Source organism: Indicator indicator, chromosome 15 (assembly GCF_027791375.1).
Source record: "Indicator indicator isolate 239-I01 chromosome 15, UM_Iind_1.1, whole genome shotgun sequence".
Classification (NCBI taxonomy): Eukaryota; Metazoa; Chordata; class Aves; order Piciformes; family Indicatoridae; genus Indicator; species Indicator indicator.
The window spans coordinates 3,934,136-3,961,889 of NC_072024.1; the positions used below are offsets into that span (position 1 = coordinate 3,934,136).

General features: G+C 41.6%; 1 protein-coding gene across 1 annotated transcript in view; it reads left to right on the forward strand.

Annotated features, from left to right (window-relative positions):
* The window catches only part of CNTN3 (contactin 3), an 88,763-nt gene extending 62,299 nt beyond the window's left edge, over positions 1 to 26,464 (forward strand). Inside the window, exons 9-20 of the mRNA XM_054387582.1 lie at positions 9,952 to 10,079; positions 11,008 to 11,183; positions 15,265 to 15,382; positions 16,559 to 16,717; positions 16,816 to 16,965; positions 17,713 to 17,783; positions 18,676 to 18,910; positions 19,090 to 19,205; positions 20,138 to 20,324; positions 23,965 to 24,077; positions 25,576 to 25,744; positions 26,364 to 26,464. Coding sequence (XP_054243557.1) covers positions 9,952 to 10,079; positions 11,008 to 11,183; positions 15,265 to 15,382; positions 16,559 to 16,717; positions 16,816 to 16,965; positions 17,713 to 17,783; positions 18,676 to 18,910; positions 19,090 to 19,205; positions 20,138 to 20,324; positions 23,965 to 24,077; positions 25,576 to 25,744; positions 26,364 to 26,464 — 1,723 coding nt within the window. The remainder of the gene's footprint in view (positions 1 to 9,951; positions 10,080 to 11,007; positions 11,184 to 15,264; positions 15,383 to 16,558; positions 16,718 to 16,815; positions 16,966 to 17,712; positions 17,784 to 18,675; positions 18,911 to 19,089; positions 19,206 to 20,137; positions 20,325 to 23,964; positions 24,078 to 25,575; positions 25,745 to 26,363) is intronic.
* The last annotated feature ends 1,290 nt before the right edge of the window (positions 26,465 to 27,754 follow it).

Here is a 27,754-nt window from a genome sequence, read left to right on the forward strand (position 1 = left end):
TGTTTTGATCTTACAAAAAAGCTTGTTTGTGTCTTTTTATGTAGCAGTGGCACCATAGATCCAAGTAGTTGTAAAGAGTCTCTAGCTGGGACCCTGGCTAGCTAGAAGCCTGTGTAGCTGGGAGCATTCTCTGTGGTTGGTTTTTAATTGCTGTTGTATCTGGGCACTGAGGGTATGTGCATAGTACTGTCTTTGAGGTCAAGGGCCAGGTTTTATTTTCAGTTTAATGCAGAGTTTAGCCTGATGTAGAGAGAATCAGGTACTGCTAGAAAACTGGAAAGGCAAAGCCTACAAAACAATACTAAAAGCCTTCAACAAAATACCAACAAGGAGGCAAATGAGGCATATTAGAGCCACAGTGATGATGTGGCTGAGAGAGGGGGAAAATGTTAATAACATGGAGGTTCAGAGTCACAGATGAAAACACGAAAAGCAAATGAAAATACCCTTTCAGGTTCTTTTCAAGCAACCATGAAATGTATCTACCCATGATAACAAGTTGCTGCTTTAGTGTTTACACAGAGGAAATGTGTTTTGGTGTCAGTAATTCTCAGTGGAGAGTCTTGTTATTCACCTGTGTCCTCAGCTATTGACTTCCCACGAGATGTAAGCATGTTTTCCAGGAATAACCATTAAAGCATGATTGAATTAGTCATAAACTCAACTGGCACAAGCCTACTGATTAAATTGTATAATCAGGCTGCAGAAGTGTACCTCCCTGCTCTCTGGAGCAGCTGTTTGCTTTCTGTCTCTCCAGCACTGGGGATTCCTGCCCCCTTCCTGCCCCCTCTTTTTACATTTCAATATTTGCAGAGAATGAGAGTTTCAGGTAGTGAACTGGGACAGAAAAAAAAACCCTCCTTGGATGAATGGTGTAATTAAGATACTGATATATGTGATTTGGTGTGGAACTAGGCAGTTTGGTACTCAGGACGTTCCAGCTGCACCACTTCAGCACTTGGCAGAGGCTGTAAAAACTCAGAGGAGCAGAAAAACTATTTGGGAGTTTTGTCTGCCCTGAGGTCAGCTTTTCTGCAGCCAGGAGCTAAGCTGTCTGAGTTAGATATGGACTCTAGTCACAGCAACAGCCACAGAAAGTTCACCTGGATGCAATGAGAAGAGGGTGACTGTTAATGCTGCTCTTGCAGTGCTCTGGTATCACTTGGCAGGAGAACCTGGGTACAATGGTATCATTGAAGCATCCAGAAGTCCAGGCATGGGACTGAACACTTTGGGTTTGAAGGAGGATTGCTGTGGCAGCGTGGTGTGATTTCATGAATGTATTCCTGCTCCTGGAGGCCTTTGTGTTAGGTTTTACAAATAGCCAATCATCTGGAAAGCATTTCTGAGAGGTTCTTCTGGTCCTGGTGTTTCTGTGAAACACCACATTGTGAGCTTGCTTTGAAATTTCTAAACACAGAAGTTGCTGCCAGATGAGCCAAAGCTTTTAGCCACTACGATTGAGACCATTGTTTGTTCTGTTGTAAGGCTGGAGCTCTCTCCTTGTACCTTTTTGATTTGGACATTTGCTGTTACCTTGAGCTGTGCAGTTCTGGCTCTTCACAGGGCCCACAACAGTGTTCAAGTGTTAAATGTTGTCAAATGTGGCAATTTGGCAGGAGAGGAGGTGTCTGTCATTACAGAGCTTGACATGGTACCACAGACTCCCTAGCTGGCTGCATGCCTGCGAGCAAAGTCTTACTCACAATAACACTACCTGGTTTTCCTTCCTACATGAAAAACTCCCTCATATTGTGCATAGCAGCTGATTTTCTCCATTTGAGAAAATTCCTAGATTTTATCTCCATAGAAAAGCAAGCAAGAAGACTGGGATTCTTCCCATTCCTACCTCTCCCTTGTTGGAGCTGCCTATCATCAGCCTTCAGCTAAGCTGTGTAGGTTTGATTCATGATATTCAAAGTTGCCAAGCATGCCTGGACCTTGCAAGGTTCTGCACTTGTCTAAAAGCATTCCAGCCCCTACTGCATTGCTTTGTGAGCTGTCTGTCTGGATGGGCTTGAGATCTGGTCTTAATGGTCTGAAGGCACAAATCCAGGCTGGGTGCAGACTGGGTTGAGAGTAGCTCTGCAGAGAGACCTGGGTGTATTGATTGATAAGCTCCCCACGAGCCAGCAGTGTACTCATGCAGCCCAAAAGGCAAATCGTGTGCTGCATCAAGAGGAGTGTGGCCAGCAGGTCAAGAGGGGATGCTGCCCCTTTAGTCTGCTCTTGTGAGACCCCCACCTTGAACACTGCCTCCAGTTCTGGTGTCCCTATCATAAGAAGGACAGAGCAAGTCCAGAGGGAGGGCCACAAAGATGATCCAAGGTATGAGACACCTCTGCTGTGAGGATAGGCTGAGGGAGCTGGGGTTGTTCAGCCTAGAGTAGAGAAGACTCTGGGGGACCATAGAGCTGCCTTCCAATACCTGAAGGGATCCTACAGTTAGGCTGGAAAGGGACATTTCATGAGGATGTCAAGAGACAGGACAATGGGGAATGGTCATAAGCTGAGGGAGAGCAGGGTTAGACTGGAACTAGGAAGAAGCTCTTCAGTATGAGGTTGGTGAGACTCTGGAATATGTTGTCCAGGGAGTTTGTGGATGTCTCCTCCCTGGGGGCATTCAAGGCTGGGTTAGATGAAGCCTTAAACAGCTGAGTCAAGTTGAGAGGTGTCCCTGCCTTTAGGAGGGAGACTGGAGTAGATGATCTTTAATGTCCTTCCCAGTCTAAGCCATTCTGTGGTTTTGGGTTGGCCTTGCAAAGCAGTACCTACCAGTTGTATTTGTGGGTGGTACCAGGCTAAAGAAAGCAATGTGCAGTTTCTGAAAGAGCATTGAGCATGCATGGTGCTGCCTGCTTCGATTTACAAACATAAACGATTGCTTTTAGTTCTGCAAAGTGCAGGTGTTTCTAAAACAGGGCCTGAAGTGTCTCCTCCTGTATTTTTTGGACACCACACTGTGAGGAAACAGAATTAACAAAGACAGTAATACTGAATTAATCTAAATGAAGTACACTCAGCTCCAGAGCAGAGCAGCAGTGTGATTCTTTGCAGAAAGCAGTGGAGTTCATTACTGTCTGCCATGAATAATTGCAATTCTTGAATTCCTTGCAGTTCTACAATTCTTGCAATTCAGGAAAGTGTTGTGAATTAGCAGGACATTTTTTAACCACTAACTGCATTTCTAATGGAGAAGACTGTTGTGGGGGGTGTCTTTTAATTGCAGGAAAAGGGAGGAATGAGTTTCCTAGAAGGGCATAGTGCTGGTCACAGTCTTCCAGTGTGCTCATTGCCCAGGAGAGATAGGGGAGGCAGAATGAGCTTAATTGCATTTGCAACTCAAACCTATGGTAGGAATCAGGCTCACAGAGTCCTCCTTAGGAGAGACAGATATTGAGTGTGAGATGGAGACAGAGACTTCCTTCCCTTAGAATTGCCAGTTGCTTGTAAAGAGCAAGAAGGAAATCAGTCTTCAAAGAGTGCAGCAAGTTATTTTGTCACCACAAACTAAACTAAAACAGGGTAGACTTAGATTGGACATATTAAAGTATTTCTGTACTATGAGGGTGGTGAGACACTGAACAGGTTGCCCACAGAGGTTGTGGACACCTCATCTCTAGAAGTGTTTAAGACCAGGCTGGATAAAGCTTTGAGAAACCTGGTCTAGTGAGAGGTGTCTCTGCCCATGGCAGGAGTTTGGAACTAGATGATTTTCAAGCTCCCTTCCAATTCAGGCCATTCTATGATTCTATGAAATCAGTTCCTGTAAGGGAAGGCCTCTTGCACTATAGCCCATGTGGACAAACACATGTAGAGTCTCCTAAATCTATTTGCTCTTGACTAGTTCAAACCATACTCTTGTTGATGTTGGGAGATCTGCTTGTGGTATAGTGGAGCTCCTGAGGGGTGGTAGAGAATGGGGACAGTGTCACCTAAATGTATATAAACATCAAAGTGTGTCATCTTCTGAGGATGTGGCAGCACATCCCACCAGCACTGTGGGATGGAATCCTGGGTTGAGACCATGCCAGTTTACAGGATCAAAGGATCACAGGATGTTAGGGGTTGGAAGGGATCTCCAGAGATGAAGTCCAACCCTCCTGCTAGAGCAGGCCCACAGCATCTAGCACAGTTGACACAGAAATGCATTCCCCCAGCACTGTGGTATGGATCTCTTGGTTTAGACTGTACCTGCACTGGGAAGTCTGTTGAGAAGGCTAAGAGACCAATCATGGCTTAGCATGAGGGTGGAACTACTCCTTAAAGTCAGCTGTAAAAGTGACAATGTCACCTAAGGTGCAGCAACAGGGATTGAATCTCATTTTTAAGCAAATTCCCATTTGAATAATAAGAAGGAAGCACAAATCCTCCATTACTTCAATGTATTCCTAGGCTTTGTGGTAAGAATATTTATGTTTTGCTGAAGGTACTGACCACATCCCTTTAGTAAAGCCTGACAGATTTTCATTGACAGCACCCTTGCTTCCTTCTTAATTTCTTTTTAAACGCTGCTGCGTTTTCAGTGTGGAGATTGGGATAATGACTCAGTAAATTTTAATTAAATGAGCTGAATATGATATGTTTTGTGAAGGGAAGAAAATATAATTCAGCATGGATTCATGAGCTCTAGGCTGAGAAATCTCTCAGTGCTGAAAAATGCGATCTTGCTTCTTGGTAGTTTTGCAAAATATGTGATTTTTTTTTTATTATTATTTTTTTTAATATCTTGCTGAAGAGAGCTGGACAGAAAAGAGCCGTGGAATGCAGAGAAGTGAAAGCATAGGGGCACTGCAGAACATGCAGGAGGAGAGACAGAAAATAGGGTTTCAGTTAAAAGAGGATGTGCTGCCCACCAGAATGCAGTTTTGGACCTGTGCAAGAAATAATTTGGGATGATGGAATGAGCAAAGTAACCAAGGTGAGAGATTCTCTTTCCTTTCTGCTCTGCCCTGGTGAGGCCACATCTGGAATCTTGTGGCCAGTTCTGGGAACCTCAGTTCAAGAAGGACCTCAGGGAACTGCTTGAAAGAGTTCAGCACAGAACCACAAAGATGCTGAAGGAAGTGGAACATCTTCCTTGTGAGGAAAGGCTTGTGAGGGAGCTGGGGCTCTTGAGCTTGGAGCAGAGGAGCCTGAGGGTGACCTCATTCATGTTTATAAAGATGTGAAGGGCAGAGTCAGGAGGATAGAGCCAGGCTCTGCTCAGTGATGTTTTCTATTCCCCTATGGATTTTTTTTTTTTTTCAAACACCTCGTGGTGTGCTTCAGTTCGACCCATTGCTCTCCATGAATGGGAGCTAAGCAACAAAGAGAGCACTGGAACAGGCTGCCCAGGGGAGTTGTGGAATCTCCTTCTCTGGAGACTTTCAAAACCCACCTGGATGTGCTCCTGTGCAGACTACCCTAAGTGATCCTCCTTTGGCAGGGAGGTTGGACCTGATGATCTCTTGAGGTCCCTTCCAGCCTCTGTGGTACTGTGATACTGTGAAATACCAGCTACTGGTTTTATCTTCCCTGTGGTTTGAGTTCAATATTTTTTTCTTTTCTGTTACAGCTTGAAATGCTGTGATGTGGCAAGCAGTGCATTTGCTTACCAGTACTTCAATAGGAGCTTTTGGGTTTTGTTGTTTTTTTTGTTGTTGTTGTTGTTGACTTTCTTAATTAATCTGGTTTAATGTAGTTGGGATTTGATTGATATATAAAAAGGCAGCTTTGACCCACTTTCCCACTGTTCCTTTGTACTGAAGTGTTACTGACTGGAGAGCAGTATGTTTGTGTTTATTATCATACCAATAAGGACCTAAAATAGTTGGCTTTTCTGCTGAGTAACCTGACACAAAGCAAGGCAGTGATTACTTAGTTGGATTGTGTGTTCAGTTATTTTAGTAGTAAAGCATTGTCACAGGAAGAGGAACAGGTTTGCATTCATTAACTGTTTAATGAATGGCACCAAGTTTCAGGTGGCAGCCTTGTGGTCTTGGATCCTGAGGCATATTCTGGCCCTTAGCCATGTGTGTATGGTTGTACTGCACCAACACCTCCATTCAACAGGATTTTGGTCAGCAAGGTAAAACTGTGCAGAACTTCAGATAACAGGGTCCCAGTTCTCTGAGCAAGCAGGTTTGGGGAATGCAGAATAGCTTCAATATTCTGCTGCTGCACATACTGGGCAGAATTGATGGAAATCCCTCAGCTCTCTGGAAGATGGAATGCCCAATATGTGCTCCTAGTTTGGGTGGGACAGGAAGAATCTCAGGGGTTCACTAGCATGGGCCTCTCGAGTCAGAAATCCAGTGATGAGACAAGGGGCAGTGGGTGCAAGCTGGAGGTTCCATGTGAACCATAAGAAAAACCTCCTTCAATGTGAGGGTGACAGAACCCTGGAGCAGGCTGCCCAGAGCAGAGTCTCCTTCTGAGACATTCAAAACCTGCCTGCATGCATTCCTGTGTGACCTGCTCTAGGTGGTCCTGCTCTGGCAGGGGGGTTGGACTGGATGATCTTTTCAGGTCTCTTCCAACCCTTAGCAGTCTGTGATTCTCTGATTCTGAAGCTCTGTAACTGATCAATTGCTTTTCTTGTTCTGTTGATCTCAGTCAAAGATCATGGGCATGAGTTAAGATGTTTGCAGTTGGGTTTTTTTTAGTTGCAGTTTGTCATTCCTTTGGCTCTTCTCAAAGATTAATTTCCTATAATTTTGCTGACGTGTTAGCAAGTGATTATGGTTTTATTTTGTCAATGGTGCTTTGATGTGATGACCAGAGAGGTTCAAAATGGATCTCCAGATGTGCAAATGGAACGCATCACTTATTTCACAGGGTTAAAGGTTTCTGCCATTTGCCAGTGCATCAGAAGCATGCAGGTTGTTGAAAATGGAATTCACTTTGAAATTTGCTGCCCTTCAGCAAAATGTGTTGGAAAAACACTTGCAGATAAAGGGAATGCCAAAGGATGTGTTATTTTTTTAATGTTAGAGTTCCAGATCACTCCCTGGCAGTGGGCCAGCCACTGTGCACTTGTTTTATCACAGTGTCTGAATATCTAATCATTTTAAGCATGCTAAAAGCTTCAGTTTCTCTGTTTCAGCAGGAAGGGGCAGAGCTATTTCTGGGTTTAGTGTTCTCAGAGGTTGCACTGCATTTGCTGGTTTGTAATTGAAAAAGTAAAGCCTTTCTCTAATTTACCAGTAAAGATTTTATTTTGACAATGCTTTGGGTTTTTTTTTCCTGGAATTGATTTGCTGATTTTTTTTTTTTCCTTTTAATTCTGGGAGGGGGAAAAAAACCCCACACCTTGATTCTTAATTATCTCTCAGCTTTAATAAGCCTGTTGCTTAATTATTTTAGGCAAGCTAGACTTGCAGATAGCTTAGAGCCCTATGAACAGGATTCATTTTAATTAAACAATAGACATTTTCTGGTTTGCACCCTGATCCTATTGCTTTTCTTTGTTTGATCTCAGGCTTTGTGAATGCTGTTGAGTTTTTATTTGGTTTTGCCTTTTTTTTTTCTGCTGGAAACTGCTTGAGAACAGACAGTGCAAGACAAACCTTTGCAAACTACACAGGAAGTCTGACAACTCAATAGCTTGCTTGCAACCCCATGATAGATGCATTTTAACACTTTTTACTGATTTGGTTACAATTACATGTAAAACGTATTAGTCCTGTCTTCCACACCTTTAAAATGCCTATAAATTGTATTGTAAGATTTAATTAATTATAATTGTGCCATCTAATACTAAAGGACTTCTTATCAGGGATGGTGGTGATAGAATCAGAGCGTGACTGAGGTTGGAAGGGACCTTAGAAATCATCTACTCCAACCTCCTATGGGCAGGGATGCCTCTCAACTAGACTCTGTTGCTCAAAGCCTCATCCAGCCTGACCTTGAACACCTCCAGGGAGGAGGCATCCACAACCTCCCTGGGCAACCTGTTCGAGTGTCTCACCACCTTCATACTGAAGAACTTCTTCCTAAGATCCAGGATGAGGGGGTAACAATTTCAAACTAAAAATGGGGAGGTTTACATTAGGTATAAGAGAGAAATTCTTCCCGGTGAGGGTGGTGAGGCACTGGGACAGGTTGTCCAGAGAAGTTGTGGATGGCCCCTCCCTGGAAGTGTTCAAGGCCAGGCTGGATGAGGCTTTAAGCAACCTGGTCTAGTGAAAGGTGTCCTTGCCCATGGCAGAGTGGTTGGAACTAGATGATCCCTTCCAACCCAAACCATTCCATGAGTCTGTGAAAGAGCAGCCAAATACTGCTTGGAATTTTCCAAGAGATGTTCAGAAGCCTCAGGGAGGTCAGTTGTGCTGATGCTGATGAAGCACACCCCCTCACAAATCTTCCTCAAACACCACCATACCATCTCAGGTACCTCAGTACATTTTGAAAGATGGTTTCTTCCAGATGTAAACTGATTAAAATGTCTATTTATAACTCTTTTCTCCCCCACAGAAGATGCTTTGTCATTCTAACAAGATGATTTGCTATCACATGTAATTTGCATCTGTTAACTCCATTGTTGCACCACCTTTGCCCAAAAGAAATGTCTGTCACCTGCAGCCATGAGCACTGCAACACCTACTTCAAGAAAATGCAATAATTAAGAAAAGCAATTAAAAGTGGTGCTTAGTTCTGGAGTGTGTTTTGTTGTAAAGAGATGAGTAGTACCAGTGCAGCTGTGGAAGGAATCCAGATTCCTGTTTTCAAATGCAGTCTCTGTGTAGCTTTGAGGATTAGGTGAACTTGCTGTTAAGGGAAAGGAGCAGCAAAAGTTCAGAGCCACAACAGATCCCCACCAGTGTGGTCTGTGCTTAGTGAACATGGTTATGGAGGATCAGAGAAGTTAAGAGTGAAGAATAAGATCACTGAAGCCATCAAACTTTAGAGCTGCATTCTTCTGCCCTTGTTTGCCAACTTAATTATTCACTGAAATAATGAATTCAGGCATATTGCTTAAACACAACCCGCCCCCCCCAAACACATCATAACACTGTATTATTTATCATATAAATGACTATAAATAATTAATGAGAGTGAAGTTTACTGAAGAGTCTACCTTTTATGGGTCAACTTTTATTTTGCCATGCAGTTACATCTAAAGTGGTGCATTCACCTGCTGTGCCTGGCTGCAGTCCTAAAAGACTTTACAGATGCAGCTGGTGCAGAGGTTTCAGTCTTGCAGTGTCCTTCATCGGCTACCTACCATAGCACACATGGGCTTTCACGTGAGGAATTGATCATGCTGAGCTCTCAGATACACTTCATGACTGCCAGAAGAGCAAGGAACCTGTTTTTTTTCAGCCAAGCATCCTGCTTGTCCCATGCTCAGGACAAGTTTTGAGAAGAAAAGCAGTGATCCTAGTTCCCACCTAACAAAACAAACTTCTCCATTGCCTTTTTGTAGTATGTATTTAACTTTCCAGAACTAAACCTAAGCTGGGACAAATGAAGATGGAGTGATACTAATTTGCCTGAAATATGTTTCAAAGAAGTAAGAACAGAAATGGATAGTTAAGTAATCTTGCCCTGAATAGAAGCAGGTTGATAATGAAGTACATGCAACTGAGGTGACTGCTCTCTTCCCTTGCTCAGCAATGTTAAGCTTCATGACATTTGGTACCTTCTCAGTTGATGCTTACTCTGGGAACTGTTAAACTTGAGCTAATGCACTGAGATGCTCACCTGGAGTGTTCATGTAGCATCTCTCTCCCACACAAACGCGTGTTTGCACACTTACATATCTTAAACACTGCTGCTGCTGATGCCCAAATCCTGGGTTCAAGACATGGGTTCAAGATGAGTTCAGATTTGTTTTGTGTTGTCAGTGTATGGCCACAAACATTTCAAACACACACTCTGATTGTCTAAGGTAACAGTGTGAGTATTTAAGTGTTTTGTCTACGAACCAATGCTGCAACTTTTTAAATCTCTTCATAATTTTTTTAGAATCACGTTTTTGAAGGATGGAGGACTAAGAATAGCCAATGTGACCAAAGCTGATGCTGGAAGCTACATGTGCCTGGCAACAAACCAGTTTGGAACAGCCAGTGGCTCAACAAGCTTAATAGTTACAGGTAGGTGAGGTGGAACAGAGGGGTGTCTGTGAGGTGATGTAAAGTGAATTGCAAACTCTGCAGGAGAAGTCTGCAACACTGTGGAGTCTGAGTTTGCCTATTGAAAAAATACTAAATGTGGTGGAAAGTAAATAATGTGAGAAGTTCTGTGTTGGACAATATATAAAGCTAAAAGAGTATTTGCTATTGAACTTTTATTACTAGAGAGGAAAGAGATTCAGGGATTTTATGTCATATCCTAGAGAGCTCAGAGATTCAAACAGAATTAGTTTGGTCAGTGAAGTAACAGCTGCACTTTGTCCATCTGTGCTCCTAAATGATTCGTTTCCCTTTATGTGGAAATAATAGAATTATATACAAAGTATTTCTAGGATTGTGTTTCAGTTTTACAGTATTTACTTGCAACTTGTTTCCATTAATGTGATGCTGGAATAACAAGCAGCTGTTCTTATTGACACTATTTCTGTTCCATATCATATATGGACCCAAATATCCAATGCCTTCTACCCTGTCTTGATTTCTTCTAGTTTCCAGATTTTATTAGCTGCTCCTCTCACTCCTACCTCTTAATCTTCCCAGTGGCTGCTGCTTACAGCTTCCTGCTCCAAAACCCCTGAGTGTTATTACTGAGAACCACACAGGCTCTTGAATTTCATTGCTGTGGGCTGCAGTGCACTTAGCTTTGTAAAGCACATTGGCCTGTGCACAGCAGGTTAAAATTTACCTTTTCAGTGTTGAGTAGCTCCTGCTGGTAAACGTGCAAGGACACAGTGGTCCAACAAGAGGGTCAGGCAGCAGCATTTATAGTCCAGCTGCATAGTTTGGAGTGACAGCCAGGAATGAGATTTGAAGAACGTGGTAGAATATTAGTGGCAAGCAAAGCTCAGCAATACAGAGATCCAATAACTGATACTTCTGCTCTCAACAGAGCCAACAAGGATTACTTTGGCACCTTCCAACATGGATGTCACTGTGGGAGAAAGTGTTGTGCTGCCTTGCCAGGTTCAGCATGATCCTATATTGGACATCAGCTTCACCTGGTACTTCAATGGAACGCTCACGGACTTCAAGAAAGACGCTTCTCATTTTGAGAAGGTTGGAGGGGTGAGTGACCAACAGCTTCACTTGTTTTATGCAGCACAGAAAACCTTACCTATTTTTCCTTTTTCAACAGGCTAAAATTAGGATGTTTCTTCTCTTTTGAGCATGTACAATTTTCATCTGTGTTGGAGGGAAATCATTCACTGAGCTAGCTTGCTGCTCTTAACCCACTGTACAGGCACCTTGCGTTTTAGACTTGAAGTCATCCTACTTCTGTTTCTGTATCTGACCCCACATGACTTTTTGCAAAGACTGAGGAACTTGGCCCAGACTTGATAACCCCCAGCCTAAAGCCAAACAGAACATCTCATCTTTCCTTGTTTTAACTCTACTTCCCTCCCAGCATATCCCTCAACATCCTGCCTGAGCCTCCCTGGGTGAGAAGTCATACATCTCATTAAATATTTCCTGTGTGGGATGCAGAGATGCTGCTGGGGGGGGGCGTGATAGGCATCACTGGTGCCTTCTAATCAAAACATGAGGAGTAAAGCAATAGGACAGATGCAGGATCTATCAAGAGAATGAAATCAATTACAGCAAAAGAGCTCATTATGGTGCAAGCCACAGCCAAGTGATGACAAAACAAGCAGCTGAGCATCGGTGTGAAACTGGCCATTAGAACCCTTCATAAAGGTTCTTTTTGCATATTCTTGCCAGATCTCCTGCTCTGGAGGAATAGCTGGGGGTTAGACACTGCTGCCTGTGAAACTGTGACATTTCAGTACCTAACTTTATTCTTTTTTTTTTTTTTTGCCTGTAAAACCTTGAAAGATTGAGCATTTAATCAGTAGGCACCAAACACAGGGACTGTAGTGCAGTTTGCAGTTGATTAAATAGAAGTGCACGTGGAGATGATGAGATTTCCTTGTAGGAGCCATGAGATATTTATATATCATGTGCATGTTCACAGAAATGTTTGGAGGATTACAAACTGACCATCTGTCAAGCTGTAATGGGAATGCTCTGATTTCATAGCCCGTTACCTTCCAGGATTGCTACAAGGGCTTTATTTGTTTAGAAATATTTTCCCCCAGCTGTACTCAGGTTGTACATACAAATAGTAATATTAGAAAGGAACTGTTAAAACCAGACCAAAATCTGAATCTGACATTTGGCTTAATTAAGGCTTTGTAAGCTGATTGGAAGATGCCATTTTCTCACTAAAAAAAAAAAAAAAATCAGCTTTTTCCAAAACCAAACACAGGCCAAATTCAAAATCAAAGCCTGGGTTAGGTGGTTCAATTTATTTTATTTTATTTTATTTTATTTTACTTATTTTATTTTATTTTACTTATTTTTTATTTTATTTATTTTATATTTATTTTATTTATTTTATATTTATTTTATTTATTTTATTTATTTTACTTATTTATTTTATTTTTATTTTTATTTTGTTTTTATTTTGTTTTTATTTTATTATTTTATTTAATTTTATCTTACCTTATTTTACTTTATCTTATTTTATTTTATTTTATCTTATTTTTGCCACTGGGGAAAAAAAAAATCATCAAAAAGTAGTTTTGCACCAAAAATTCTCCATCAGTGCTGGATACAAATCCAGAATGTGAGCATTGCCTAACTCAGAACCCTGAATCCAGAACATTTTACTTGGAAATTTGTCATAAGGGACAGAATTGGGGGATTTGTGGAAAATAGCCATTTAAGGGTTTTATTTGTTTGAAGAGGGATTTAAGCTCATTAGTAGAAAACTTAATAAAAGTTACTTAGAGCTCCAGGAAAAGATTTTTATGAACTTTATATCCCACTAAAGTCAATGAAAGAATTTCACAGGTGATGGTAAGTAAACATAAATAGAGAATCATTTGGGTTGGAAGAGATCTTTAAGATCCAGTACAACAATTCTCTATCTCTACCAAGTCTGGTGCTAGGCCATGTCCCGCAGCACCACATCTCTGTGTCTTTTAAACACCTCCAGTAAAGTGGATTCAACCACCTCCCTGGGGAGCCTGTCCCAGGCTTTGAGAACCCTTTCAGTGAAGAAGTTTCTAAGATCCAACCTAAACCTCCCCTGGTGCAACTTGAGGCCATTTCTTTTTTGTGCTATCACCTGTTACTAGGGAGAAGAGACCAACAGTTCCTTTCAAGGGGTTGCAGAGAGTAAAAAGGTCTCCCATCAGCTTTCTTTATGTTCCTTCTTTACATATTCTAAGCCTTCCAATAGCTGCAGTGTGTGTTGTTTTTAATACCTGTGCACAAATAATTTTCTTGGTCATAAACATGGCAAAAGCAAAGTAACTTTTCACCAGACAGATTTGCGTAGTGACATCTTGGAAATCCCTGTCACACATGCCTGAGGTGTCCAACATGTAGTAGTTAGTGGGAATGTTATGGGACCACCACCTGGTCTTCCAGATGGTTAGAAAAATGCAGGATGTAACAGTGTCTTCCTGCTCTCTTTTGTGTTATGCAGATGATGTATCCAAAGAGCAGGGCACACCAAGCAGATTCCCACAGTTTGAACAGATTGCTTCTAAGCTGTTTGGGGTGTCACCTGCTCTCAGAGCACAGCACTGGCTCAGGGTGTTACCCAGTCAGGAGAAGCAAAGCAACCTCAGTAGCTGCTTGGGCAACTCAGTCTTTGTATGCTGTGTAGCATGGAGAAAGGAAGGGGATCTTGCTGTCACCTGGCCTTGTCCCTGCTGACAAGGATTTAATTTGGCTAAGCAAGAATGTGGATACTGCTGCTGGTCTGCAGAGCCATGGGGGTGTCATCTGCATGGGAGCTTTTTGCTGCTGCAGGTTTCTGTGTTTTCCCCACTGCTTTGCGGGGATTCTTCCCCAGAACAGCCACGAATCATTCAAGTGCAGTGTTTATAATTTGCTGGGGTCGATGTCAAGCAAAATCATTCTGTTAACAATCCTTGTGGTCAAGATGTTTTACATTTAGTTTGCTAAAATAAGTTTGTGTAGAACACGATTTGCTTGTGAGTGTGCACTGTTGCTGGTGGTCATTCCCTGAATATCCATTTGCAAAAAGCAGATGGATTTTAGATATTGCCTTCTTCTCATGTATAATAGGCAGTCCTGCAACCCAAACCTTTCTATGAACCTCCTGATTTCTGCTTTCACCAGGCAGAGAAGGGAATCAAGCTTGATTGCTTTCAGTTTGTGTTGCATAAAGAATTAAAACATCCCAATGCTGAAATAATGGGGGTGAGCATGGAAAGGTTGCTAATTATTTTCTCAGCACTAAAATAAACTCCAGAATTGTTTCTTACACTTTCTCCCAAACCATTGTGCACCCAAAAATAGGTCATGTGGCCAGAGTAGCTGAAGATACCCACTAGATAGGGTTCTGTCCTCCAGTGAAATTCTGCTTCTCCTGAAACCTTTTAGAAAATGGAAAACTTTTAAAAATAAAAATGTGCTTGAGAGATTTTTTTCACCTGGAAAATATGTTGTGACCTTGGGTCAATGCAGTAATTCAGCTGGCACAAAGAGGAAATGTTTGAAGTGACACTGGCTACCAAAGGTCTTGGTGATGTGGAAAACAAATACCAGGAGCCCTAATGTGGTAGGAAGTTAACACAGCTGTCACTCAATTTTTGTGGCTGTTTCCCTTGATTCAGGAGATGACATGAGAGACATGATGGGGGGGAGGGGGAATGGTTAAAGGCCATAAAAACCACATTTTTCTCTTGGGATTTTGAGACAACTGGTTGGTCATAAGGCACTGATGTACTTCATGGTTCCTAGCAGCAGTCAGCAGGTACATTCCCCATATGAGCTAACCTTATTGCAGCTTACTTCTCCTGGAAAAGAGGGGCACTACCTCCTGTGGTGCTGAGGGTTTAGCACCAGAACTGGTAGAGTTAGAGAATGGTTGGACTCAATGATCTTAAAGGTCTTTTCCTACCAAACCAGTTCTCTGATTCTATGTTTATTAGGAAGATGCTTACAGACAGTTGCATGGAGCAGCTGAGGGGCTGGACTTGCTGCCCTGCCAGCACCATCTTTAACAACTTTATCTTCGCCTTTTTTTGGTTGATTTCATTTACAGATACTGCTATTAAATTACAAGGTAGTAATGTGTTATGTTAATAAGAACTTTGTATTTCAACAGAGTGCCTCAGGAGATTTAATGATTAGAAACATCCAGCTGAAACACAGCGGAAAATACGTTTGCATGGTGAAGACAGAAGTGGATAGCGTAGCGTCAGCAGCAGACCTGATCGTGCGAGGTACCTTTCAGCTCCACTTCCCAGGAAGCACAGTTTCTAACATTGTTATATTGTAGATCACAGAAACAACTGATGGCTGTAGATTACAGAAACAATTCATGACTTGCATTAAGTGATGAATGATTGTGACTTGAATTATTTCATTCTGCCTTGCAGTTAGGGAGAATTTCAGCTCAATTTTTGGATGAAGCCTGATTTTTTTCTTTTTTTTTTTCTCCAGAGAGATTAAGAGCTGGAGGATATAATATTGACCTCACAGCCTTTCTGCCTGTGACAATCCTTCAAGTCAGTGATGAGAGGGAACTTGGTACTGGCAGCTGCGACTGAGCGGGAAGTTGATGTCTCTGCAAACTAACAGTTAGGGTTGGTGACCCTGGAGTCCTTCTGTGAAATGGGCAATTGCTGCCAGAGCCTGGGAAAGGCTTTGTTCCAGGAACACACTGGAGTTCAAAGAATATAATGCAGTCTTATTCCTTTTTTTTTTTTTTCAGAGCTGGAATGTTTGTGGTTAAGCCAGAACTGTAGCTTTCCTTGCTGATGATATAGTTTACATGTATTGCAGGAGAGAAGCTTTGATCTAGAAGAGCACATTGAGATCAACACTTATTTGATGTATTTTAAAATAAGCCAGATATTTGCTAATTGTCAATGTGCTGTTAAGGTATTTCAACCCCTTTGCTGGTGCTGAAGAGACAAAACCCAGCATTTTTGCCAGCATACCTAGAATCAGGATTTTCCAGCAGGCAGCAGAAAGCTCGTCTGCCTGGACTACTGCTCAGGGTGCTGATCAGATATTGTACTGAAGAATCGCTACAGTGCATTGTAGAGTAGAACAGCTGTAGATAAAAAACTGTCAGAGTGCAGCAATGTGGTCGTGGGCTACAATAGGACATTGAGGACTGAAGTAAAAGACACCAGAGTGATCAAGGGATCACACTGAACAAAGGCCCTTGGAAAAAAACCACAACCCTGTCACCTGTGCTGCCGTTCAGAGTGGTTCTGAATTGGATGCTCAGTTTAGTGAATGTAAAACAGTAATTCCAAATGTTCTCACCCCAGGTTGAATTGTTGTCTTCTTTCCACAGCACTGGTAGAATGCGGATCCGTGCTGCTGTGTTAGAGCTTTCCAAGGTACTGCCTTTACAAAATGCTGTGTATTTTTCAATCTGATTCCAGGCTCACCTGGGCCCCCTGAACATGTGAAAGTGGATGAAATTACTGATACCACAGCTCAGATCTCCTGGCAAGAAGGCACAGACAATCACAGCCCAGTAACCACTTACACCATACAAGCAAGGACGCCCTTCTCAGTTGGCTGGCAGCGAGTTACAACAGGTAGAACACAATTCTTGTTACAAGCTCTGTTGAATTGTTGACCAGGGACACCATGTTCTTATTTTATTATTATTTTGTTTTCTTTTCTTTTTAAATAGTTCCAGATGTGATTGATGGAAAAACATTCACAACCACAGTTGTGGATTTAAATCCTTGGGTGGAATATGAATTTCGTGTGGTTGCCAGTAACAAAATAGGAGGTGGAGAACCTAGTTTACCCTCAGAAAAAGTAAGAACTGAAGAGGCAGGTTAGTGGGTTCTTCTATTTGTTTATATTTTAAGAATCTTGAATGTTTATTTAAAAAGAGTATTCATATCCTTGGCTCTTAGCAAACAAGCTTGGAATAGCCATGGAGTATAAAAGCCTGGAACCAGTTCATGATTTGTGCATTTAGCTGTGGACAGTTTGTGGTGCATTACTGAGCACCACAGAGGCATGACATCTAAATACCTTTAAACTGTATTTAGCATGCCAAAGTCTGCCAGTTCAGGCAGTGCTGCAGAGTCTGGATGTGTTAATGGATGGGAAAAGGTTAATCTTGACAGGGTCTTTTCATTTCCATTGTTTGATCAGTGTACACCTCCCATGTAACAAGTGTGCAGTTTGGAAGAAGACATCAACTGGAACCCCAGGAGTTCACTTGGAGTAAGGCCATTGCCCAAGACATCTGCATAAGTTAACTCTGTTAAAAAAAATGAAGCATGGCTCCAGTTTTTACAAGCATTAGCTTGCATGTTTCAGACTGCAAGCTAGTGAGGGTCTTTTGGGGCATTCAGAAAAACACCAGCCTGCCCCAGTGCTGGGCAGCAGCAAGGTGGGTGCAGGACAGGACTGGGGCTTTCCAGGACTGCTCACACTGCCTCAAAAGCATTTCCTTGGTTTGCAAAAGCAGTATGAATACAATCAGGTCAGCTGCAGAGCAGGAGGATAATATGATGTGATGTGGTCTCTTGTACCTGCACTGTGTAGTCAGCTGTGCATTTCCTTTCCACAGTTCCTGAAATCCCCCCATCTGAAGTCAGTGGGGGAGGAGGCAGCAGGTCTGAACTGGTCATAACATGGGATGTAAGTTTCCTGGCAAGCAATTTCTTTTTCAGAGAATAATTTTTTTCTTTTTTTTTCATTCAAACTCCTTAAAGTATGAATTTCCTTGGCTGCAGCATCTTCTCATCTGGGATGTATATGTGCTTGGTAACACTGTGCAGTCAGCTCTGCATGTTTGCTTTCCCCCTCCTGCTTCCCTGTGTTACTGTGCTGGGTAGCAAGTAGTGGGGAGCTTAGTTAGTGTGGCTGGGATTGCTTTTTAAACAAATGTGAAGGCTAAAAAAGGGGGCAGGAGGGTGGGGGAAGAGGAAGAGGAGGTGCTTATAGGTTCAGCCAAGGAATGATGCTATTCAGAGCAAATATGCAGCTCTTGCTTTCCTATCATTAAGTCTGGATGCATGTTGTAGCCAGTGCCAACAATCAGACACTACTTTGTTAGGTTTCCTCTTTTTAATGAGATAAGAAATGTTAACATTCTTTTGTAACACTGACTGCTCTGTGTGGTTATCTAATCATGATCACAGCAGAGGATGGTGTAAGCCACTGTACAAAGGTAGTATTGGATTCTGGAAGAGTTGAGTAAGCAATTACTCATTTTTTATGAATTATAGATCGTGAAATTGGAAAGGAAAAAAAAAGGCATTTCCTGAAGAGTCTTAGAACAGTATACTTAGTGAAAAATAAGGAAAATACCTGAAAATTATTCTCTTCTTGAAGTGCAAACCTTAAAGTTGAAAGGAACATATCTTGCTTTCCTGTTCCAGAGTTAATTTGTTGGTGGAACAATACCAAACGCAGCACCAGAAGCTGGTTACAATCATGTCTGTTAGTCTGTCAGTACTTTCTTTCTGCAGAACATGTCCTGTGCTGTGTGTAGCATGACAGACTTTGTCATCTGTTGCTTTTCTCACAGCCCATTCCTGAAGAATTACAAAATGGAGAAGGCTTTGGCTACGTTGTTGCTTTCCGCCCCTTTGGCACCACGACTTGGATACAGACTGTGGTCACCTCTCCTGACACACCACGATATGTCTTCAGGAATGAAAGCATCTTGCCCTTTTCACCATATGAAGTCAAAGTTGGGGTCTATAACAACAAAGGAGAAGGGCCATTTAGTTCAGTAACCACAGTGTTTTCAGCAGAAGAAGGTATGTGGCTGAGGTACCTCAAGACTGAGTTACCTCTATATATTTACATGAGGGGTTTCATCTGGTAATGTAACAATAGAATAGGCAATAGAAATGAGACCACTTGGAACATGGACATGTTTTGATCTTCAGTCACCAGCGCTGCTGACCATCTCTCATTTACTGATTTCCCACCACAGAGCCAAGCATAGCACCTTCTGGTGTGTCTGCAACAAGTCTGTCATCCTCCATCATCGAAGTCTCCTGGACAGCCATTCCCTGGAAGATGAGCAGTGGAAGGTTACTGGGCTATGAGGTAAGCTCATTGAATGTATAGTCCCACTGGAAAGGGACTGTGAGCCACAAGGGCCATGCAGGCTACAGGACAGCAGCACATCTGTGTGCAGAGTCCTTCTCACACAAACCAACCAAGCAGTGTGCTCTGACCTGCAAATAGTGGATTTAATTTTGCTATTTATCTCCTTCTTGGAAGAAGTGTCCTTGTCTGTTTGCAGTGCTTGCTGCTAGGACCCTGTGTCTTCCTAACTGGCTTTCCTGCCCCTCTTTGCTTCTGTTGGTTTGTTGATTTTTTTTTTTCCCCTACTATTTTTTGCTTCTTTTTTTTTTAATTGTTTTTTTTTCTTCTTTTTTTGTTTTGGTTTGTTTTTTTGTTTGGTTGGTTTGGTGGGGGTTTTTTTTGGCTTTTCTTGTACAGCCTCCAGTGCTGAGTAAATGCAGCTTGCTTTCTTCCTGCCTCCCCTACACCCAGAAGAAGGCTATTTCCTTCCAAGTATCTCTGAAAACAAAGAACGTAGAACAAAATTCTGTTTTGCTGATAGCCATGTGCCTGTCTAACAGTGTTTCCAAACTGTCACTTTTTCAGCATTACATTTACTCACAAAGGAACTGTTTTATAAGGTACAGTTATCCTGGGGTCTAACTTGTTTACTTTTTAGATGAGGTGATGGTTTTCCTCCTGTCATCTTTTAATTCAAGTCAGATCTACTATTTCAGTTTCCATTTTCCTACAGTCACAATAAATAGAGCAGCAAGTACGAAAAGCAGATGGATAAGAATTATTATATTTTTTTTTTTTTACACAGTAAACTTGTTTTTTAATCCTTAGTGTAGTTTCACCTTTCTCAGTTGAGAAAAAAGGAAATGCACTTAAAGGAGTCAAATGCAGTGCTGTGGGTGCACACTCCATTCCAAGCAAGATTTTAAATGGTTTTGTTTTCTGTCTACTAGGTTAGGTACTGGAACAATGGTGGAAAAGAAGAATCTTCAAACAGAGTAAAAGCTGCAGGGAATGAGACATCAGTAAGAATAACAGGTTTGAAGAGCAACTTAGCATACTACACAGCTGTCCGTGCTTATAACAGCGCTGGAGCAGGTCCCTTCAGTGCCACAGTGAATGCTACCACAAAAAAGACACGTAAGTAGCTTGAATTTCAAGTGGGGAGAGCTGTAAGTGTGTGTTAGTGCTTGCAGGGAAATGAAAACAGGCACCTTCCTGGGGACCACAATCTGCATAACTCCTGAATTCTCTCACAAGCCAGGGGAGTCACACAGATCTTCTATTTTCTACCCTCTGCTGCTTTAGCAGGATGAGTAAGTAAAACCCAGCTGTGCTAGTGGAGCTGAAGATAGATATCTAATTTCTGCACAGAATCTTTTATTATTCTTCCAGTAGCTGGGAGAATTTGAAAAGAACAATTCCTGTCATTTGGAAGGTAAAAGCCAGACTTGTTGCATTTTTCAGGGATTTATAACATATTTTTAAGTTCTCTAGGGCATGGCTTTTGAAATGCAGTGATCCTCATCCCATTCATGCAAAACAATCCTTCATGTCCATTGTTTCCCCTTGAGCAAATTGCACAAGAGGCCACTTTACTATTAAAAAGAAGAAACTAGGCCAGGGAACAGATTGTCAAAGGCTGCACTAATTTGTCTACAAATGGAAATATTTTTAGTGTGCTCGTGCATTGTATTGCAACTCAGAATCAGGGTCATAAATCTCCAAGTATTTCTGTCACAGTCACAAGAATGTACAATTAAATATGTCTGAAAGGTCAAATTCTCTGGAAGAGTCATTAACATCCTGCTTCCAAAAGCAGTCACATCATCAATATTACAAAACAAGGCAGTTTATCAGCAATGATTATATGCAGCAGTGAGTGGCAGCCTGTCACTAAGGACCAAACCAACACAGATGAACTTACATCTGCTTGACTTTAAATATAATCTGTGCGTAGTCACCATGAATTGGCTGAGCTGAACTAACTCACTGCCTGTAGCCTGTACCTGACGTGATGAGAAGTTTTCTCTAATTAATCATCTCTCTGGCTGCTCACTCAAGGTCATGCCAGTCTGGTCAGTGATATTCCAGAATGAGACCTGGACAAGCACCTGATCACACTGCTCTTAACAGGAGCTGGATCAGGCCCTTAGTCATAAGATCACTGCTGTTGGAATAATTATAAATAAAAATTAATTGCTTTATGTCCACATATCTTGCTGGTGAATAAAGAGAGCAAAAACTGCAGTACAGTGTAATGTCAGTCTGAAGGATTTTGCTAACTGCTAATTGAATTGACTAAGACAAATAATTCTCTGTACTGCTGCAGTAGAATCTGATTTTTCATTCAAATGTCTGATTTTTAATCAATGCCAATTTCTACCTTAACTTGAATATTGGTGATTGATGTGTTTTTCACTGAGAAGGATTTCTGTGCACACTGCATTTACATTCACCCTACATGATTTACAAGATACTTCTCAGGGACTGTTTGCTACATCAAAGCAAACAAATACCTAAGGTCAGCTGGCAGTATATTTCAAGATTCAGAAGTCAGTGTTTATCTCAGACCATTAAAGTATCTTTGCTCTTATAATTGAAATCAACAGCCATGTTCCCAGCCCAAAATAAGAAGCATAGCTTAGTTTCATAAAATCAATCACAGAATGCCTCAGGTTGGAAGGGACCTCAGTGATCACCTGGTCCAACCTCCCTGCCATGGGCAAGGATAGCTCTCAACTAGACTCAGCTGCTCAAGGCTTCATCCAGCCTGGCCTTGAACACCCCCAGGAAGAAGACATCCACAACCTCCCTGGATAACATATTCCAGAGTCTCAGCACCCTCCTCATACTGAAGACCTTCTTCCTAAGGTCCACTTCTAAACTACTCTCCCTCAGCTTCAAACCATTCCCCTCCTTGTCCTGTCACTAGACACCCCTATGAAAAGTCTCTCTTCAGCCTTCCTGTAGGATCCCTTTAGGTATAGGAAGGCAGCACTAAGGTCCCCCAGAGACTTCTCTTCTCTATGCTGAACAACCCCTGCTCCCTCACAGCAGCAGTGTCTCAGCCCTTGGATCATCTTTGTGGCCTCCTCTGGACTCACTCCAACAGCTCTGTGTCCTTTTTATGCTGGGGACACCAGAATTGGACACCATATAAAATGTCAGGCAATTGAAGAAGATGTTACAGTTATTTCTTATTTAGAAGGTCTTAATACAAGAAAATGTTCCATCCATCAATTCTAAGCACCAGTGTATGTGACCAGGCATCTGAGGCGCCTCAGAGAAATCCAGGTAACTTTGTGCACACTTAGTGCTGGGCATGTACTTAGGTGTGGTGGTGGTGGTGGTTCAGGATTTGACCTACTACAGATTAAGTTCTGCAGTTCTGAAGATTGGAGATTAGTGGACATTTTGGTATCTGAAGTGAATTGGAGCCTTCTAAATCCTTTCCAAAAGTCAAGTGGTAGATAGAGGCTTACGGGTTTTTTAGCTATAATTACTCCTCATTTTTTCAGCTGTCATATTAATTGTTGTTGTGGATTTAAAAGAATGACTCATTGCTTTTGAAACTCAGCTTTAATATCTCAGTGTGAAAACTGTTCAGATATGCTGTAATGCTTAATTCTCAGGAGCAGAACAATCTCCTCTTACATTTACACAAATGGGCTTATTAGTGTATCAGGTTAAATTCTGTTTAGTGTATAGAATGGGACACATGCTGCCAAATATATACCTGCAAGTGGTTGCTTGACTTCAGAATCATTCTTTTAAGTCTCACTCTTAGATATTTTTTTCTGTGTCTGCTTTTTGTTATGAAGTATAACCAGGAGGGGTTTGATCTGACTGCTCATGTAAAGAAGGTAGGAAGCTACCTGTGTGAGAGACTTGGAAAATAAGAGTGTTTAAAAGCCCTGTCAGTGTTTACTACTGAAACCTTCAGCATCAAAGCATGGCACAGTCCACCTAAGCAGTAGTTGCATCCACTAGGTGACAGCAACAGTAAATTGTTTTCCCTAACACATTTAGAAAAGATTTTAATCATTGTGTCACTGTGTGACCCATTTTCTAGCAAACCGACTTGAGGCATCTTAAGAGGTTCATCCTTACCTTTCCGTTCCCTGGAAGCTCAGCAGCTTGAGGTACATTGAAGAGGACAGCCAAAAGCATGCTACTGCTTTTGAAACTAACAGTCTCAGATTGTTAATGAACAAAAAACCCCAAGAGATTTACTTGGCCATAGCACACTGTTGTTCCAGCTGCAGGGACAGAAGTGGTACAGACAGCGTTTCAGACTTGCACCTCCAGTTGAAAGAGCAGCAAAAACCTGTCAAGTATTTTTCCATTACAAAGATGTTAAAGTAAATCAGCACAGTGTGTGGATCTGAGTATTCACTAAGAAAGGCTAGGTTTGTCTAAAAACCAACCCCTTGTGAAGTATTTGCTTAAAATCCTGGCAGGACACTAAAACTAGGAATTGTCTGTTACCATCATTAGAGTTTGTGCTAATTGTTCACCCATGTCCTAAGATCTGTGCTTTTGTCTGGCTGTGTTTACAGAAGGACATCAGCAGGTAATACAACTTCAGAAATAATATTTTTGTGCCATTCTATTTTTCCATTTCAGTGTCTGAACCATAAAGTGTACAAACGAGGCTGCCTTTCAGTTGCTTTTGCATCTGACATGTAATGACAGGCAATTACCTGAGCTGTTATTTCCTACTGTTGTATAAATCACTAATGCCAATTGAAGTCATGCTTTTGTTATGTATTTGAAGCCCCCAGTCAACCCCCAGGAAACCTTGTGTGGAATGTCACCAACTCCAGAGTGATCCTCAACTGGGAGGAAGTAAGAGCGATGGAGAACGAGTCAGAGGTCACTGGGTACAAGGTAAGGGAAAACAGATCAGAAAAATACCTGAAAGCAATCCCGTCTGCTTTGTCTTGTCTCTTTGCAAGGTGGGAGTCCACAGGAGGCATGATACCACCTATAAAACATTTCAGTACTGTCTCCTTTGGATAGAAATTAGAACAGATCCTAACAGTGTCTTACAACCTGTGATCCTTTAACCATTAATGTCCAGTAAATGCCTTCTCCTCCTCATGCAGGCAAAGCCAAGAGCTGCAGGCACTGCTGCCAGCTTGTTGGGATCCCATTTACCCAGATGTGTAACACCTGGATGTTGTAACATGTCTAACAACACTTATTATAACTCTGTAACATTTCCCCAACTGTGTAACAGCTTAAAAGAACCCAATTAACCCAAGATATAGCTGATGGGTCCAGCTTATTAATATTTACTAATACCATTTATATCAAACGGATATCCTTAAATTTTACTCTTCTTACCTACTGAAGGGACATGCTCATTGTCTTGATAGCAATTAGATTGCTGCATCTACTCCAGTTCTGATCAGCACGCAACTGCACAGAAGTATTTCGATGTGTCAGGTATCTTAAGTGTGTTTAAGAATAGCTGAGGCTGTTCATGATGAGCTGCAGAAGCTGGATCACACATGATGTATTCCTGCATAAAAGATTTATGCTGAAGATCTGACTACTCACTGTTCTGAGTTTACTGGCAAGAAATACCTGTTTATAGCATAGATAAAGCCATCCAGTCCCATCGATGGTAGATGACCTAAAAACACACCATGCAGAGTTTCACACTGCTTGCTGCCTCCCACAACACTTCCAGGTTTCCCTGTGGATAGTAATATTGCCGAGCACACAAGGGTAAGCTGAATTTTGATTAAGATGCTTAATTTTACTGAAGTAAAGCACTTACGGGAGCTGGATTTATCCCAGAAGGCAAGGGCCTTAACAGAACTTGGTTTGAAGCTGGGGGCTCATCAAGCCTTCAGGACCAAAGGGAGGCTGATGTTGCCATTAAATCCCTCCTCCTGCCTACCCATACTGAGCAGCAGGCTGTGAAGTTCAGATGAGGCTTCTGCTCCTTAAAACAGGAGATGCCAAATGCAGTTCAGTTTCGTGGCAAAATCATCACTGAGCACCTGCAGAACATCTCCCAAGCACAGGCTGTAATTTTGATTACTTCACTCCTTCCCAAACTATGTATTGGCATAAGCTGATCTAGGTAATGACAGATTCCAAGAGGTGGGATAATTTTTAGAACAATACAGCATCAAGATACTTAACAGATTCCATTGTTCACGTGTGATCATTACACATCATGTCATTTTAGATTAAAGCTGAAATAAAAGAGTGATTGATGTTACCTTCCTCCTTTGAATGTAATTCTGCCCTCTAATATTAACCAAAAATCAGATCTTTCCTCTCCTCCCATCCCTTTGAAGTCTGAAACCTTGTTTCTAACTGCTGCTCAGCGTGAGCAATGTCACACTGCAGCTCTTGGCTCCTGTTGCAGGTTTTGTACAGGACCAGCAGCCAGCCCAGTATGAACGTGCTGAGCACGGACAAGACAACTGCTGAACTGCTGCTGCAGTCTAATGAAGATTACATCATTGAAGTGAAAGCAACAACTGATGGTGGAGATGGCACCAGCAGTGAGCAGATCCTGATTCCCAGGCTAGCCAGTAGGTTAAAGCTGAATCACCATTATTTTGTCACATGCTTATATAATGTCCCCAACCAATGCCAGAACCTTCTCCATGCTGGTCATGGTATAGAGAGACAGCTCTCTGCCTTGGTGTAGAGAGCCATTACTAAATCTACAGCTGACACCCTGCAGATGCCACAGCTTGTCTTTGCAGGAAATGAGTCCTTACTGATAGGGAAAAGAGAATTAATAGTGTGTGTTTTGTGGTTAAAAAAAAAAAAAGTAATAAAAAGAAAAGCAATTAACAGTCTTCATGCCCTTATGCATGGCAAACTTCATTCTCTTGAACTGGTAAATTACCATCTAAATTGGTATTAAAAAGATCAGATTTTTTTTTTTTTTACTTTTCCTCCTTTTTCTTTTCTTTTTTTTTTCCCCCATTATTACCTTGAAAGTAAAGACCATTCTTACAGTTTCAGCATTTTGCAAGGCTTTTCTGTGGTTAGAAAACATTTACTGTCTTTTGCTATGTTTTCATTGCTTGTCAGAAATAAAACTTTACAATCATTTTTGCTTAGCATGTAGGAAGAGCAATTTTTTTTTTGGCATAGCAGAATAGTCATGCATTTAATCCTGACCTTTTTCATTTGTCACAGGTATGGATGCAAGAGGTTCTGGTCCATCAGTCTTGAGTATCTTCAGTGTATCCAGCTTCTTCCCAACAATATTTTCCTTGACTCTTAACTCCATGTTGTGATGATGCTCTTTTTTTTGTTTGCTGGGAAAAAAAGAAAAAAAAAGAAAAAAAGAAAACCAGAATCTGTTACTACAGAAAAGTGCTTTTTTTTTTCTTTTTAAGAAAACTACAGTGGTTAATGCATGGTTTTTCTTCTATCCTGACGTGTTTTTAAACTCTTTATATTTCACTGTAGGTTGAAGTAAAACTATCCTGTAAAGTTTAGCAAATCCTTTAAAAAGGAATCCAAAATGCCTTAATACTTGAACCAAAGGAGTTTACATGTTACATACTTCAGATACAATGTGAGAGAGAGCAATGGCACCATGATCAGAGTAAGGAAGAAGAGCTCAGTGACAAACTCCATTTTGCAGTGGCACTGGGTGTATTCTTCTGATGTTAGGAAGACATCAGAGCTGTGGTTTTTCAAGTCAGTTGGGAACACACTGACCAAGAGGCCATCCTTAAGACCCTGTCATAATCCAATAGGTTTGGATCAGTTTTCTTACTGCCCTTTATATAAATTATTCTAAATCTAGCAAGAAATCAGAGAGGGAAGGTAGGGAGCAGTCCATGTTGGGATGTCCCAGAGCTGTGTTTCAAAGGTGGCTCTGTTTGATCACCGTGTATATTTATGCACCTTTTGCAACATCCAACCTTCCTCTCCAGCATGACATTTTGAACTTGATTTCCTTATGTACCCACCTTACATTTCCTAACCAGCTTCCTCATTCATAACTGAATTCTCCCACCTTCCTTGAGGCTTGTTCTGTTGCCCTTCTCTGAACTCCTGTCAGTGTTTCACTAAGAAGTGCCCAGCTGCAAGCATTAATGAGATGCAGTTCCACCATGGCCTTATGAAAAGGGACTACCACCACCACCTCCCTACCTTGTTGTGTGGTGCTTCCAAATATGCAGTCCCAAATTATCTTGCTCTGTTGTCTCCACTGTAAGCTCATCCTTCATTCAGTGTTACATTCATAACTCCCCTTCCACTGCTCTTGAACCAATTCAAAACTTACTTCACCTGCTCTGGCACTCTCATGCACTCCATTACTGCTAAGCTGATGACAATACTAGAGGTTAGAAGAAAAAAATAAATACATAAAGACACTTCAGGCTTGCTGTCATCTTTCACAGCAATACATTAAAAAACCATTAAACCTGGTATATTTGATGTCTCCAGTTGTGAATTTAGTCCAGTCACCCATCTTTTAGAGAGCTGCCTACATCCATGGTAGAGCAGTGTTCATGTGACATGAAGCAAACCCTTTTAAAGACTCTGTTTTTCCTTTCACAACATTATTGCAA